Here is a 13,267-nt window from a genome sequence, read left to right on the forward strand (position 1 = left end):
TTTTGTGCCCCCCTGTCGATGGCCCTGCTTTAAAGTCAGCGGTACGGGCTGGTACAGGCGGTCACTTTTTACTGGTACACCATACAGGCCCATACCGCCTTACTTTCACCCCTGTAGTTCAGTAAAAACGTAGCTCTCATCTTGTGCTTTTCATGATTATCTCTCAAAGTGCTTCATAAAAGAGGTCAGGATCATTATCCCCATTTTACAGATGGGCAAACTGAGGCACAGAGAGGTGAAGTTACCTTTCCAAGGGCAGCCAGTAGGCCAGTGGCAGAGCTGGGAATAGATGCCCTCCCCCACCCAGTCTGAGTCCCAGTCCAGGGCACACCACCCTTCCAAAGCACCACCACTAATGCCAAAATGACAATGATTACATGACTGTCCAACTCATTTTATACTTTCATGAATAATTAATTAACAATATTACAATCAAATTGTTATCATTGGGCTTCATTGCTAACATCCTGTACACTTCTCTTAGAATTGTTTCTGGTTGTTTGCAGACTCAGGTAGACATTATTATATCAGTTTATAAGCTCGTTACTCATTTCTCATTACTCTACCAACTTAGAACACTTTTAAAGGTTTTTTGCTTCAGTATGGGCTTTATTTTTTCATGCAATATAGGCCATGTCTGCACTAGAAAATTGCACTGGTTTAACTGAAGGTGCAGTTTTACACCAGTTTAGTTAAACTGATGCCAGCCCTTGTGTGGACACTCTTATTTCGATTCAAAAGTGGCCTGTTTCAGTCTAAGCTTAACCTGATCCCTAACTGACTTAAACTAAACTGAAATAAACCACCCTTAAACTACAATCTGAGGGAGCCCACAAAGGGTTTGCACTGACTAACTAATTAAATCAGTTTAAAATTGCAGCTTTATTTAAACCAGTGCAATTTTCTTGTGTAGCCATGGCCTCACATTCTGCAGGATCAGACGACAGGTAGTTTGTAAAGGTGTTGTCTTACTGAACAGTCTCAGCTGGGCCAGTTCAGTACCTGACAATTTTAAATTTTCCTAGGATGTAAGCCTTCAAGATAAAATACAGTGCAAACCTCTTTGTGACATAGATGCCCCATAACGCTAATCAGATCTATGATTAAGATGGAAGAGAGAGGGAAGGAGGAACTCTAGTGTGTAGGCCCCTCTGGATGATTGTAACTATTACACTGCTCTACATCCAAAATGCTTCTGAAATAAATGTAGTCAAACTTTACTAATTCTGGGTCACTGAGAACGAAAATGATGCTTAAAATTGTTGATTGGCTCTAGTTTTCAAGATATGCTATTGGGTCACTATATAGGACCCTTGACTTGGGAATGGCGGAGGATAAGTGAGTTATAAAGGGAAGGGATCTCAATTTCAACCAGAAATGACTAAAATACATCTTTGACTGGATCTATGAATAAATCTATGACTGGGTTTGGACAGTACTTGCTTTTTAGGCAAAACAATGAATGATGCAATCTGAAGCTGGTATTGCGTCATACATGATATGAATTGCATCATGTTATTCCTAGAAGTCATGGATGATGGAATCATAACCAAGCTTACATCACTCTGCTGAACAAATTGCCCTATATCAGCTCTAGAAATCATACAGTGTCGTTCTCTCTTATTTGTCAGTGTTTGATTTTGCAAAGGGACACATTTCTGTTTAGCCAAAGTGAGCAGAGATGCCTCGTACTTGTGTGAACAGTGCAGATAACTTCTGCTATGTTTGTGGCGAAGTGACTTTTGCATCACAAAAGCGCAGTATAACCACTCTGGTTAAGAAAGCCTTTCAGCTTTATTTTGGCTGCAAAATTGGAGATCAGGACAAGAGGAGGGCCCCACACATATACTGCAACACTTGTGCAACAAATCTTCGCCAGTGGTTGACCAGGAAAAGGAAATCTATGCCTTTTGCAGTGCCAATGATTTGGCGAGAGCCAACAGATCATACCAGCAATTGTTACTTCTGCATGGTGCCTTCAGTTGGGAAAGATGTGTCAAAGAAGAAAAAGTGGACTGTGCATTATCCAAACATTCCATCAGCTATATGCCCAGTACCCCACGGAGAAGGACTGCCGGTTCCTGATGCACCAGAATCATTCTCACTTGAGTCAGACGAGGAAGAGGATGAAACTTCTGGTCCTGAACCATCAATGTCACAAGACCCACATTTTCTCCCATCCTGCTCCTCTGAACCACACCTCATAACACAAGGTGAACTGAATGACCTTGTCAGGGATTTGGAACTACCCAAGAGTAAGGCAGAGCTGTTGGGCTCCAGACTACAGCAGTGGAATCTCCTGGCAGGTGATGTTAGGGTTTCCATGTTCCGTGACCATCAAAAGGATCTTGTCCCATTCTTCTTCATGGAAGGTGATCTTGTAGCCTGCAACAACATTGATGGTGTGATGGCAGCCCTCAACATCGTTCACGATCCAGATGAGTGGAGACTGTTCATTGATTCATCGAAGATGAGTCTTAAAGCTGTTTTACTGCATAATGGCAATGTTTTGCCATCAATTCCAGTTGGTCATGCAGTCCATATGAAGGAAACCTATGATAACATGAAACAACTTTTGAGGTGCATAAACTATGACCAACATCAGTGGCAGCTTTGTGGCGATTTGAAGGTTGTTGCTCTCTTGCTTGGTCTGCAGACTGAATACACAAAGTACTGCTGTTTTCTCTGCGAATGGGATAGTCGTGCAAGAGATTCCCACTACATCAAGAAAGACTGGCCACTCCGACAGTCATTGGAGCCTGTGAGGAAAAGTGTTCAGCATCCACCACTTGTTGAATGAAGGAAGATTTTGTTCCCACCCTTACACATCAAGCTGGGTCTGATGAAGAACTTTGTCAAGGCCATTGACAAAACACAAGCAGCTTTCAAGTACCTCTGTGGCAAATTTCCAAGGTTAAGTGAAGCTAAAGGTATAAATATCTAAAGTAGATTGATTAAGGTGGTCTATAAACTACATTTTTTTTGCAGTCTAGTTGTCAGCAAAAAGCTGACACCAAATCATCTGATCAGTTTATAGCAGTGGTTCTCAAACTGTGGGTCGGGACCCCAAAGTGTGTCATGACCCTGTTTTAATGGGGTCATCAGGGCTGGCATTAGACTTGCTGGGACCTGGGGCTGAAGCCAAAAGTCCGAGCCCCACCGCCCAGGGCTGAAGCCGAAGCCTGAGGGATTTAGTTTTGGGTGGCGGGGCTCAGGTTACAGCTCCCACCCGCCCCAGGATTGAAGCCCTTGAGCTTCAACTTTGCTCCCCCCTCCCTCCGGGAGGCAGGGTTCAGGCTTCAGCTGTGGCCCCTCTGCCTGGGGCTCGGTCTTCGGTCCTCCTTCCTGGGGCTGTGTAGTAATTTTTGTTGTCAGATGGGGGTCACAGTGCAATGAAGTGTGAGAAACACTGGTTTATATAATCACATTGTTCAAGAGGGCGCCAATGCTACCCATCCGTAAAATAGCCCTGAATAACAGCTGTTTTCATCTTGGATGACTTAGGAGTGAAGGAGGAAAAAAAATCAAAGGAATATTTTTAAGTATCTTAAATTGGAGAGTGGATTACTCAGGGAATATGTATTGGTATGCAGAACCTGTTTTCCATAATTTGCAGCTTCAAATCCAGCCCAGGAGATCTAAAAGATAGTTGCCAACATTTGACATTTCCCCCTTAAATCAATAAGTAATCTTGGGCCTGCTAAACCCTCTACTGCTGAAGTTTCATCTGGGTGCTTTTTGATGCATTGTGGGTTCTTCAGTGACCAGCGGATCAGCACTGACACTTGCATATTACAAATCCTTCCTGATACTGCAAAAATTATGAAAAAATAAGTAGTGATAGAAAACCTTAAACTACTTAGAATTTTTATAAAGTATCCATAAATCCAGACACTTACTGAGCCAAGAGAGTTGCTCTCAGTGTCCCACCCATTACCGCACCTCCTGTTCTGTGTTACCAGTAGCTGTTGTGTGAGGGCAGGCCCTGTGGCCTGCTGCACCCCCTGCCCACTCCCCAGTGTTATTGTGGGTTTTGTAATGGAAAATCATGTCTCTCCAGGCTAATAGGATAGTTAGAGAATGTTAACAAAACAGTGGATAAGGAAGAAACAATAAACACAATTTGTCTGGACGTTGAACAGCCTCCTTTGCAAACCCACATTTTGAGTAGAAGTTTTGATCTTCAGATTTAAATGCTACAAGGCAGGGGCAGGCAAACTTTTTGGCCTGAGGGCCATATCGGGTTTCAAAAATTGTATGGAGGGTCCCCAAACAGCTAAGCGTGGCCCGGTCCCCACCCCACCCCGTTTCTCGCCCTCTGAGGGCCCCCTGGAACCCCTGCCCCATCTACTACCGCCCCCCAAAACCCCAGCCCCTGATTCCCCCGACTGCCCCATCCAACCCCTCCTCTCATTCCTGACTGCCCCCCCCCCCCCGTGACCCGTGACCCGTCTAACCACCACTTCTCCCTGACTGTTCCCAGAACCCCTGCCCCTGACTGCCCCCTGCTGCCCCATCCAACCCCCCCTCTCCTTCCTTACTGCCCCCTGGAACCCCTGCACCCATTCAACCCCCCTGTTCCCTCTGACTGCCCCGACTGCTATCCACACCCCTGCCCCCTGACCACCACCCTGAACTCCCCTGCCCTCTTTCTTACCCCACCTGCTCGCTGCCTCGAGCACCGGTGGCTGGCGGCGCTACAGCTGCGCCACCCGGCTGGAGCCAGCTACGCCACAGCACAACACAGAGCACCGGTTCAGGACGGGCTCTGCAGCTGCACTGCCCAGCCGCCCAGAGCAGTGCACCAGCGGCTCAGTGCACTGAGGCTGCAGGGGAGGGGTAACAGCAGAGGAGGGGCCAGGCGCTTGCCTCCCCGGGCAGGAGCTCAGGGGCCAGGCAGGAGGGTCCACGGTTGTATACATTCTAAATAGTAGTATTAGCACTGGATTTATTTAGTTCTTTCTTTGGCAAACTCTTATTGACTCAGTAAGGACTGAGTAAACACTGAGTTAGGACCTCAGGAGTTTGTCCATATTTAGGCACTGATTTGCTAACAAGATGATCATAGATGTTCTCCCATGTCAGGGGTAGTGTGGGACACCTGTGGTTTGGATAATATGGATTTTTTTGTTACACCAAGTTATACCACCCTTGATCCCTAATTTATGCGGTAGTAAGGACAATCTGGGAACTATTATTATTAAGAAAAGGCACAGTGCAGAGTTGTTTGGATTTAAATCCTGGATTGTGTTTCTTTTCCATTTAAATTGTCATTTTAACTCACTTTTCTTTTCTCTTCTGTATTTCTTGGCTCGTGCTGTCAGTGTGGGTATGACATTGAGTCAGGGAGTTGGAGGGCTCACAGTTGCAGTCTGACAAGGCTGCCCATGAAACCAATTACCCTCCAAACTCCAATATTACTGAGCCTGACAGGCATATTGAAAACAAAAGTATCTTGGCCAGACCAGTGGCAGTGGAATTAACACGCTTAGCCTCTGCATGTTACAAAGAAGTCGGTGTTCTAACACTATGGTTAGCTAATCCACCAGTTAAGCAGTATACTTGCATCTCTTTTAGCCTTTGGCTTTCCCTCAAACTAAAACTGAACAGAACTTCACCACCAGGGATGCTTTTACCATTACCTGCTAGGAAGATCAGAAACTAGCCAAACTGGCACAGTTTGGAATATCACAGATTCTTTTTGGTCTTCTCCTTGCACACTAATGCAAGGGAGCTTCCAAATATATGCACATTGAAATTGTCTAAATAGCTGCTTTTGGTTTGCTTTTCTTCAGTGTCCTCTCATGGAAACTGGTCCTAATATTCTGTCTGCAAGATTGTCAATCTCATTCTTTCCCACCTTGTTTTATTGCCTCTATGAAACTAAGAATTAATAATGTTAGATGTTTTATATCATCTCACATCTGCCAGCCTAATAAAATGAAGTGTTGATTTCCCCACCTCCCATAAGTGCTGTAACGATGAGTGAAGAACCCTCAGGAAGAGGTTTTACCCCAGTCCTGGGGAGGCACTTGTTTTTATGTGTACTTTTGTGAGACACTTTAAGGGAAAAAAACCCCAAACCTAGCAGGCTGCCTTTCAAGTTATGAGTCTGATGTGAACGTACTGTAGTGAGCTTTGTTAAATGTTAGTGTCTGATCTGGGCAAACGTTTTATAATCCAGTAATTGACTGGAAAAAAGTCTTTCTCAATATATGTACAATGAGTTTAAATAAGGTAAAGTTAGTATTTGCATTCTCTGGAAAGACCTCAGATCCAGACTGAGAAAATGAGAAGTGTATATAAATAGAATATTAGATGGATAGTTCTGGTTTTTGTAACAGGTCAGTTTTGGTTTTCCCCCTCAATCTGATAGGCTTTTAGGCAAACACATAGAATGACATCCATGGTTTAAGTTTAACTTCATGGTAGTAATGTTTTGATTGAAAAGACAGAAATTAGCATAACTTTTTGCCATTATTACTACAACTAATAATACAAAATCCATTTGATCTAAAACATGTTAATTTTCTGCTTTTCTGTGCTGTGCTCTGATAACTCACAAGAAAAGACAGGTTAAAACAGTAGTCACTCTATGTAAAACTGAATTGTGAGATGGGAAACAAAATGTAAAATTATTTTGAGAATATTACTGACATGCTTTCTTCTGCCTGTATATGCAAATGGCATCCATCATAAACTGTTCTCTTGTATGTCTGGGGGATCAACAGTATCAGAAAAGTTCATTGTACCACTGGGGAAATGCAAATGAAATCTCTTTGTGTGGAATGCAAGCATTCATGTAAACCAGTTGTACACTGTGGAACAGATAATGGACAGCTAGTAATACAATATCTAGGGGAAAGTACAACTCTATTCAGCACAATAAGAAAATATTGATTTTCCCTGTTCAGGCTGAGATTAGTTAATTCAGTAATTCTGTTTACCATCCCTAGATCCTAAAATGCAAATCTGATCTCTCTGTATGCTAGGAAAGAGGGAGAGGGAAGTGGTGACAGGAGGGAGAAGCTGCCCTCTTCAACAATATTGATTATTTAATGAGTACTTAATTTAATGGGGGTCAATTAACTACTTCTCTTTCTCTTTAACTTTGTCTGAATTTGTTTTAGTCTTTCTCTTTCTTATGGTGGACTCTTTCATCCAGGGAAATAGTTTAGAGGAATCATACAGTTGTATTTAGAGCTTCCTTCATGCCACCAAAGACCAATAATTTGTGAGGTGAAGAAGGGGATGTAATAGACTCACAGCAGTTTGAAACAGATGAAATCTATAACAAAGGAAGAGTAAACCTCTCTGTTGGAATGTTTCTTTTGACTAATTGTTTTGAAATAAGTCTAGAGGCCCCATTCCTGTATCAGGTAATAAGGGAAGAATAATAAGCTATACCTGTGGAAGGCACCTTTATGTCATAATAAGTGTGTCCACACTAGGGCTGTATGTACACTAGGAGTGCTTTACCGGTATAAAAATATTAGTATACTATATTGGCATTGCACTTCTAGTACCAATATAATAAACCCACCCCCCACAAGCAAAACAAGCTATACCGGTAAAAGTGCAGCTTTACCATTATAATGTGTCTGCCCTAGGGGCTTCTACTGGCATAACTGCATTGGTCAGGGATCACAGCTCTTCACACCCCTGACTGACACAGCTATAGTGGCAGAAGTCTGTAGTGTAGCCCTGAACTAGGAGTAGCACCGATTTTTACTATTTAAGTAGAAAATTATAGCCCTAACCAAAATAATTAAATCTGTACAAAAAGAGTGAAAACCAGGCCTAACCTATGTTTGAACCTGGACTTTCAAATAGGAAACTGTACTTTTACCCACTGCATTATCTGGCCTATGAAAACGGGCCATGCAAGTTCAATTGTTATATTAGTAACCTGACATAATTGTACTGAATGTGATTTTTGACACAGTGTAATTGTGTGTGTGTGTGTGTACATACCTCTGCTTTTCTCTCCAGGCATCTATTATCAAATAAGGATGCTTACAAATATAGTAACTTGGTGTTTTCAATCACACTGTCACTGATTTGTATTGCAGGCACTAAACACATCTTTGATTGAATCTGTTATGTTTGTCATATTTGTCAGCATTGTGTGACCTGAGGCTCTCTTATCCCTTAACATTCTGATGAGCTTCTCTTAGGTGAAGCAGGTAGGGTAGCTTTGAATGGATTTGTGACTGGCAGTTGATAAAGCTTTCTGAGCGAACGGGTCAGTTCAGCTACTGAGCAGTCCCTCTGTCTCTGGCAGCTGATTGCTAGATAAAACAAGGAAATCTGAAGCAGTTTATTGAAGAGTGTTTTAGGCCTTTCAGAAAACACAGTGACTAAAAGAAAGTAATGGGATTAGTTGGTTTCTGGAGATGGCTAAGGCCTGAGACTATTTATTCTGCTTTAAGAATGGCCATTAAAGGCCAGATTCTTTCAGGGACTGACCACCTTCAGCTCACATTAATTTCCAGGGAGATGAGGGTGATCAAACAGCTTGGAGGAGGAGCTCAGCATCTTATTGGTTAGTGTCCCAAAATAAGCTATACAGCAGCCTGAAGTCTGTCATAGCATTTGTCACTATGCAACTGACTCTGCTCTGCAAGGGGTGATGGCTGGTAGATCCATCCCGATCCCCAATTTCCTTACCTGCCAAAATGCAGGGATTCCTTATTGCTCATTTAACCTTTTGAATGCTAGTTTTCTGTTCACTTCCTCTAAAGTGTCAGCAGGAAGATGACCTATTACCTATTAGGGCTTTGGAAATGCCATTTTGCTTAACTCAGAGAGACACTGCAAGGGAAAATAGCAATAGAACTATTTGACTAGTAACTTATTTTTCAGCATCCAAAAATTATTTCCCCACCTTTATTGCTACTGTACCTCTACCCTTGAGGACCCTTATGGATCCTGCCCCTTTAATCAGATGGAGGGTCACTACTGAGTATTCAGAGACCTTTCATCTCCCTGGGAGGTTGGATACACTGCTCCCATAGCACTCCCACCTGCATGTTCCATGGGGGACGATACTGGGGATAAGGGTCAAATCTAATCTCCTGCATGGCAATGCAGAGTACTGAAACTGTTGCTTCTGATGGAGTGTAGAGATAAAATATGACCCAAGTGTCTGGGACTGTGATTCTCCTACTCCTATATCCTGCCTCCTGATCCTTATGAATCCTGCCACCATATCAGATATTTCAGAGGAATATGAAAAAAACACCCCACATTGCACCCGGTCAATTATGCAATGCCATGCAAATACAACTACTATTTAACCAATCCAAATGTTGGGTCCAGTTCTGCAAGGCCTTACTTGGGTGGGTGAGACATCCTTATTCATAAAAGAGAGGTTTTGCAGCATTGAGAAAATATTTTGTTTCTTTGTAGTGTTAATATGATAGTAACCATGTCTAATGGATTAAGCATGCGATTGGGAATCAGAATTCTAGTCCAGCTTCTCTTTGGGCATGGATTGTGCCTTAATTGATGTTTGTAAAGTACCATGTAATTTTATAGCACTGTTACGTTACATTTTAATAAATCATAAAGATTCTTTGCCAATTCTTCCATTCAGAAAATGGGGATAATGTTACTTATCTACCTCATATTGATTTTGTAAAGACTAATTACTTAATATCAAAACAGACAGGCCTTTGAAGACATACAGCAAAATATAAATGCTAAGTATTGTTATATAAATTAAATACAGTTATTATGAATTAACAAATGCATTTTTGTCTGTTGGGTTGAGCAAAGTGGAAATTGCTCCAGGGTTTTTGGTGGTGGTGTTTTTGTTCACAGCAAGAGAATAAGTTTACTTGTAAAGTCCAAAAGGACGGGGATAAAACACATCTCATGAGACTACATATTTGTGCTAATGGCATCGTCAGTCTCGATAGACTTCACACATCATTAGCATTTATCACTACTAACTAATATCACTAGTATCACAGCAAGCAATATTTGCTTTCTATGCTGAAACAGATATTATGGGGAAGTCTGCAGTATTTAATATCTATCATAAGGTTTTTAAATTGCCACCATAGCATCTGAATGCCTTCCACATAAAATCAACAGCAATAGTGAAGCCCTTAGTGGACATGAATGTCTGGTTCTTCTTCCCTTTTGGGAATAAAACTCTGCCTGGGGTATGTTTTTATTGGGTGGCTGGTTTTGTTTGTTTCAGATTTTTGGTTTGGTTTGAGGAGAGATGGAGGTGTCAGCGTAGAGAATTTCAATCTTTCTGTCATGGAAAGGCTTTTCTTAAGCCATGAAATAGACAGGAATGAAAACAACAGTGCTCTGTAGAATTTAGTAGGGGTCTACAAAAATCACTCAAATCTCTTGCATTTGATAAAACGATATTCTTTCTGTAGATTTCTACAAATCATTTTATAGAATTCATGTCAGATATATAGTATAGTATTAAATTAAACAGGATGGTTTAAAGAACCTCTAGAAAGATTATCAACTTTTATTTGATTTTATAAGACTCTTCTGTAAGAAATAATCAGACCTTTTAATTATTAGCACTATTACGTTGATGATCAATAAAACAAAGTGATTGGCTGTTATAGCTGCTTGGATCCCAACTGATAAATCATCTGTCCCCTATATTATTATTATTTTTCTTTTCTCAAACAGGTGTGTTTTATGAAGTTGTTCAGAGCGCCCTTCGAGTGGAGGAAAACGTTCAAGTGGATTCACACCTATACAGTCACAGGTGGAAAAGGCACTCAGAGTCTCTCAAATCAGTCGATACTAACAGAGCCAGCATGGGGCAGGATTCCTCAGAGCCCGTGGGCTTCACAGACCTACTACTTGACGAGGGACATGACAACACCACGCAGATTGAGGTAGAGATTCGTTCCACGTGAACTTTATTTAGTTTGTGAACTACACTGTGAGTGGTGGCATGAATCAAAGTCCCAGAATCATACAACATGTTTTTAAAAGCTAAGAGATGAGTTCAGTGCATTTAAATTTTGATGACTGATGCCAGCCTAATGGCCTAACAGTTTATGTAACATGTTATCATGTGGGCTCCAGTTTCTGCTCTCCAGTTGCTAGGCTTGGAGAGTCTGGGAGGGAGTAACACTTGTGACTCTTGGGTAAAGAGATGGTTTCTCCTATTGCACTGGTCATTTCAAGATGGAGGCTGTCTCCTTGCTGTACAAGACAAGGGAGGCTTTTTGGCATCATTAGGAGTTTTTGCTGGAGGACCTGAAAAGGAAAATAAAATAGTATATAAAAAGGGAGCCACTTATTATTAATTACTTGTATTACTGTTGTACCTAGGAGTCCTAGTCACGGGCCAGGACCCCATTGTGCTAGGTGCTGTACATGCACAGAACAAAAAGAGAGTCCCTGCCCTAAAAAGCTTAGAATATAAGTATAAAACAAAAGAAAACAGATTGACACAGAGTCTGATGGGGGACTATGAGGAAATAATGAAACAATATCTGATGGCAAGATAGGTCTCAGTGCACCAGCAGCCTAATTGTCAATTGGCAAAAGAGCGTTTTAAGGAGGGCTTTGAAGGAAGATAATTAGATAGTTTTGTGGATGCTTAGAGGATATTTTTTCCAGTGAGGGGCAGCATGAGAGAAAGCATGAAGACCATCCTTCATAAAAGCTTTAGTTTTGTGCCTTATCCTCTGGTCTTTTGGTGACTCAGAACCTGGGTGTGGAAGGGGTAAGTGCCTAAGAAAATTGGCAAGTAGTTGGGGAAACACCAAATTAGACATGGAGATGAGCAGCTCCCCCTCCATCCAATCCCAACCCTACTACAAAGGTACCCTCCCAAAACATTAATATATGGAGCCTTGCATGGGAAATGCTGAGACACACTTTCTCACATTTAGGACTTGATTCATAGCACATTGAAGTCAATGGAAAGATTCTCCATTGACCTCAGTAGACTATGGATCCTTAGAGCTGACTGTTTGAATGTGTGAATATTAGAATATATACTTAAACTTTGATTATATGCTTAGGATCCTGAAAGGACAGATTTTCCCCTTTGTAAATCCTAGATGAATTCTATTGACCTCAGTGGAGTTCCTCCCATATTACACCCATATAATTGAGAGCAGAATTTAACCCTAAGTATTTTTTGAGATTCTTCACTCTGATTGGTGACAAGTAACTGAGTATTTTTTAGCGTTGTGCTATTTTTCTGTTGTAATTTGGAAATCCACTCTCTGATTAGGTTTCAGAGTGGTAGCCGTGTTAGTCTGCTTAGATTTTGTGTTTATAGATGGACAGTAAGTAAAGACTTAGGTGCTGATTGACTTGATGCTTTTAAAACAGTAATTACTTCTTGTTTGCTTAAATGATGAAAAAAACTCTCTATTCTTGAAGCAGAATACATTTTGGAATAAATAATTATTTAATCTAATTCCTATATATTTCTACTCTTTATATTTTGCTTCCAGAACAACAGTACCATTTAAATCTTAATTCTAGGAGAACTTATTCTTGAATTAACAAAACAACTTTCAGTTTTTGTGGCACATCTATTTTAATTTATTATTCTTATTATTTAATAATTATTTTGGCTAAAGAACAACAAATACAAGGAACACAAAGCCATCCGTGGAGACAGTGGTGTTTCAGTTAAAAATAAGGCTTTTCTGGGTGGGAGGCAAGGGGAGATTGTATTTGTTTTTTCAATTTTACAATTTGCACATGCTAATTGTATCTTCTGTTTGCATTAACATGGAAGTTACTGGCTGGTAAATGATACTCTTGACCTGTATATTGATTTATGAGTTGTTTATTGCCTCCTGTACTCCCATCTGGGCACATATGTAACTACTCAGTCAGGCACGACACAGATCTTGTTTCTGATTATTTGGTGGATAAAGTAAGACAACCAGCTACAAATATATTCATGTAGCTGAACTTTTCATGGCTTATCTCTAGGGAGTAATGCAGTGTTGCCTTGCTTCTCTCTTCTGTTGCTGTTCTAAGATTTTATAATCTGAACTGGCTGTAATTCCAGGAGTGACAGTAAAATGTGGCGGTGTGCGGGTTAGAGGAGAATACTTGCAAGCAGATGTGGGTAGTGGTGATATTTTCCCACATGCATCTTCCCTAACTATGTTTAGATTGATGAGAGCAAAGTGCACTGACAGTGTGTACTAACAAGCTTCACTCACAGTAACCTACTTTATTAAATTCAGGTGCAGTACCCCTTCATAGTGCTCCTTTTCTAAAGGCTTCACTGCAGGGTAAAATA

The 13,267-nt window shown here is 41.2% G+C and overlaps 1 protein-coding gene across 1 annotated transcript in view; it reads left to right on the top strand.

Moving 5' to 3' along the window:
- The window catches only part of PLXDC2 (plexin domain containing 2), a 378,653-nt gene that overhangs the window by 147,009 nt on the left and 218,377 nt on the right, over nucleotides 1-13,267 (top strand). The window contains exon 2 of the mRNA XM_054020649.1: nucleotides 10,669-10,880. Coding sequence (XP_053876624.1) covers nucleotides 10,669-10,880 — 212 coding nt within the window. The remainder of the gene's footprint in view (nucleotides 1-10,668; nucleotides 10,881-13,267) is intronic.

This window comes from Malaclemys terrapin, chromosome 2 (genome assembly GCF_027887155.1).
Source record: "Malaclemys terrapin pileata isolate rMalTer1 chromosome 2, rMalTer1.hap1, whole genome shotgun sequence".
Taxonomy (NCBI): domain Eukaryota; kingdom Metazoa; phylum Chordata; order Testudines; family Emydidae; genus Malaclemys; species Malaclemys terrapin.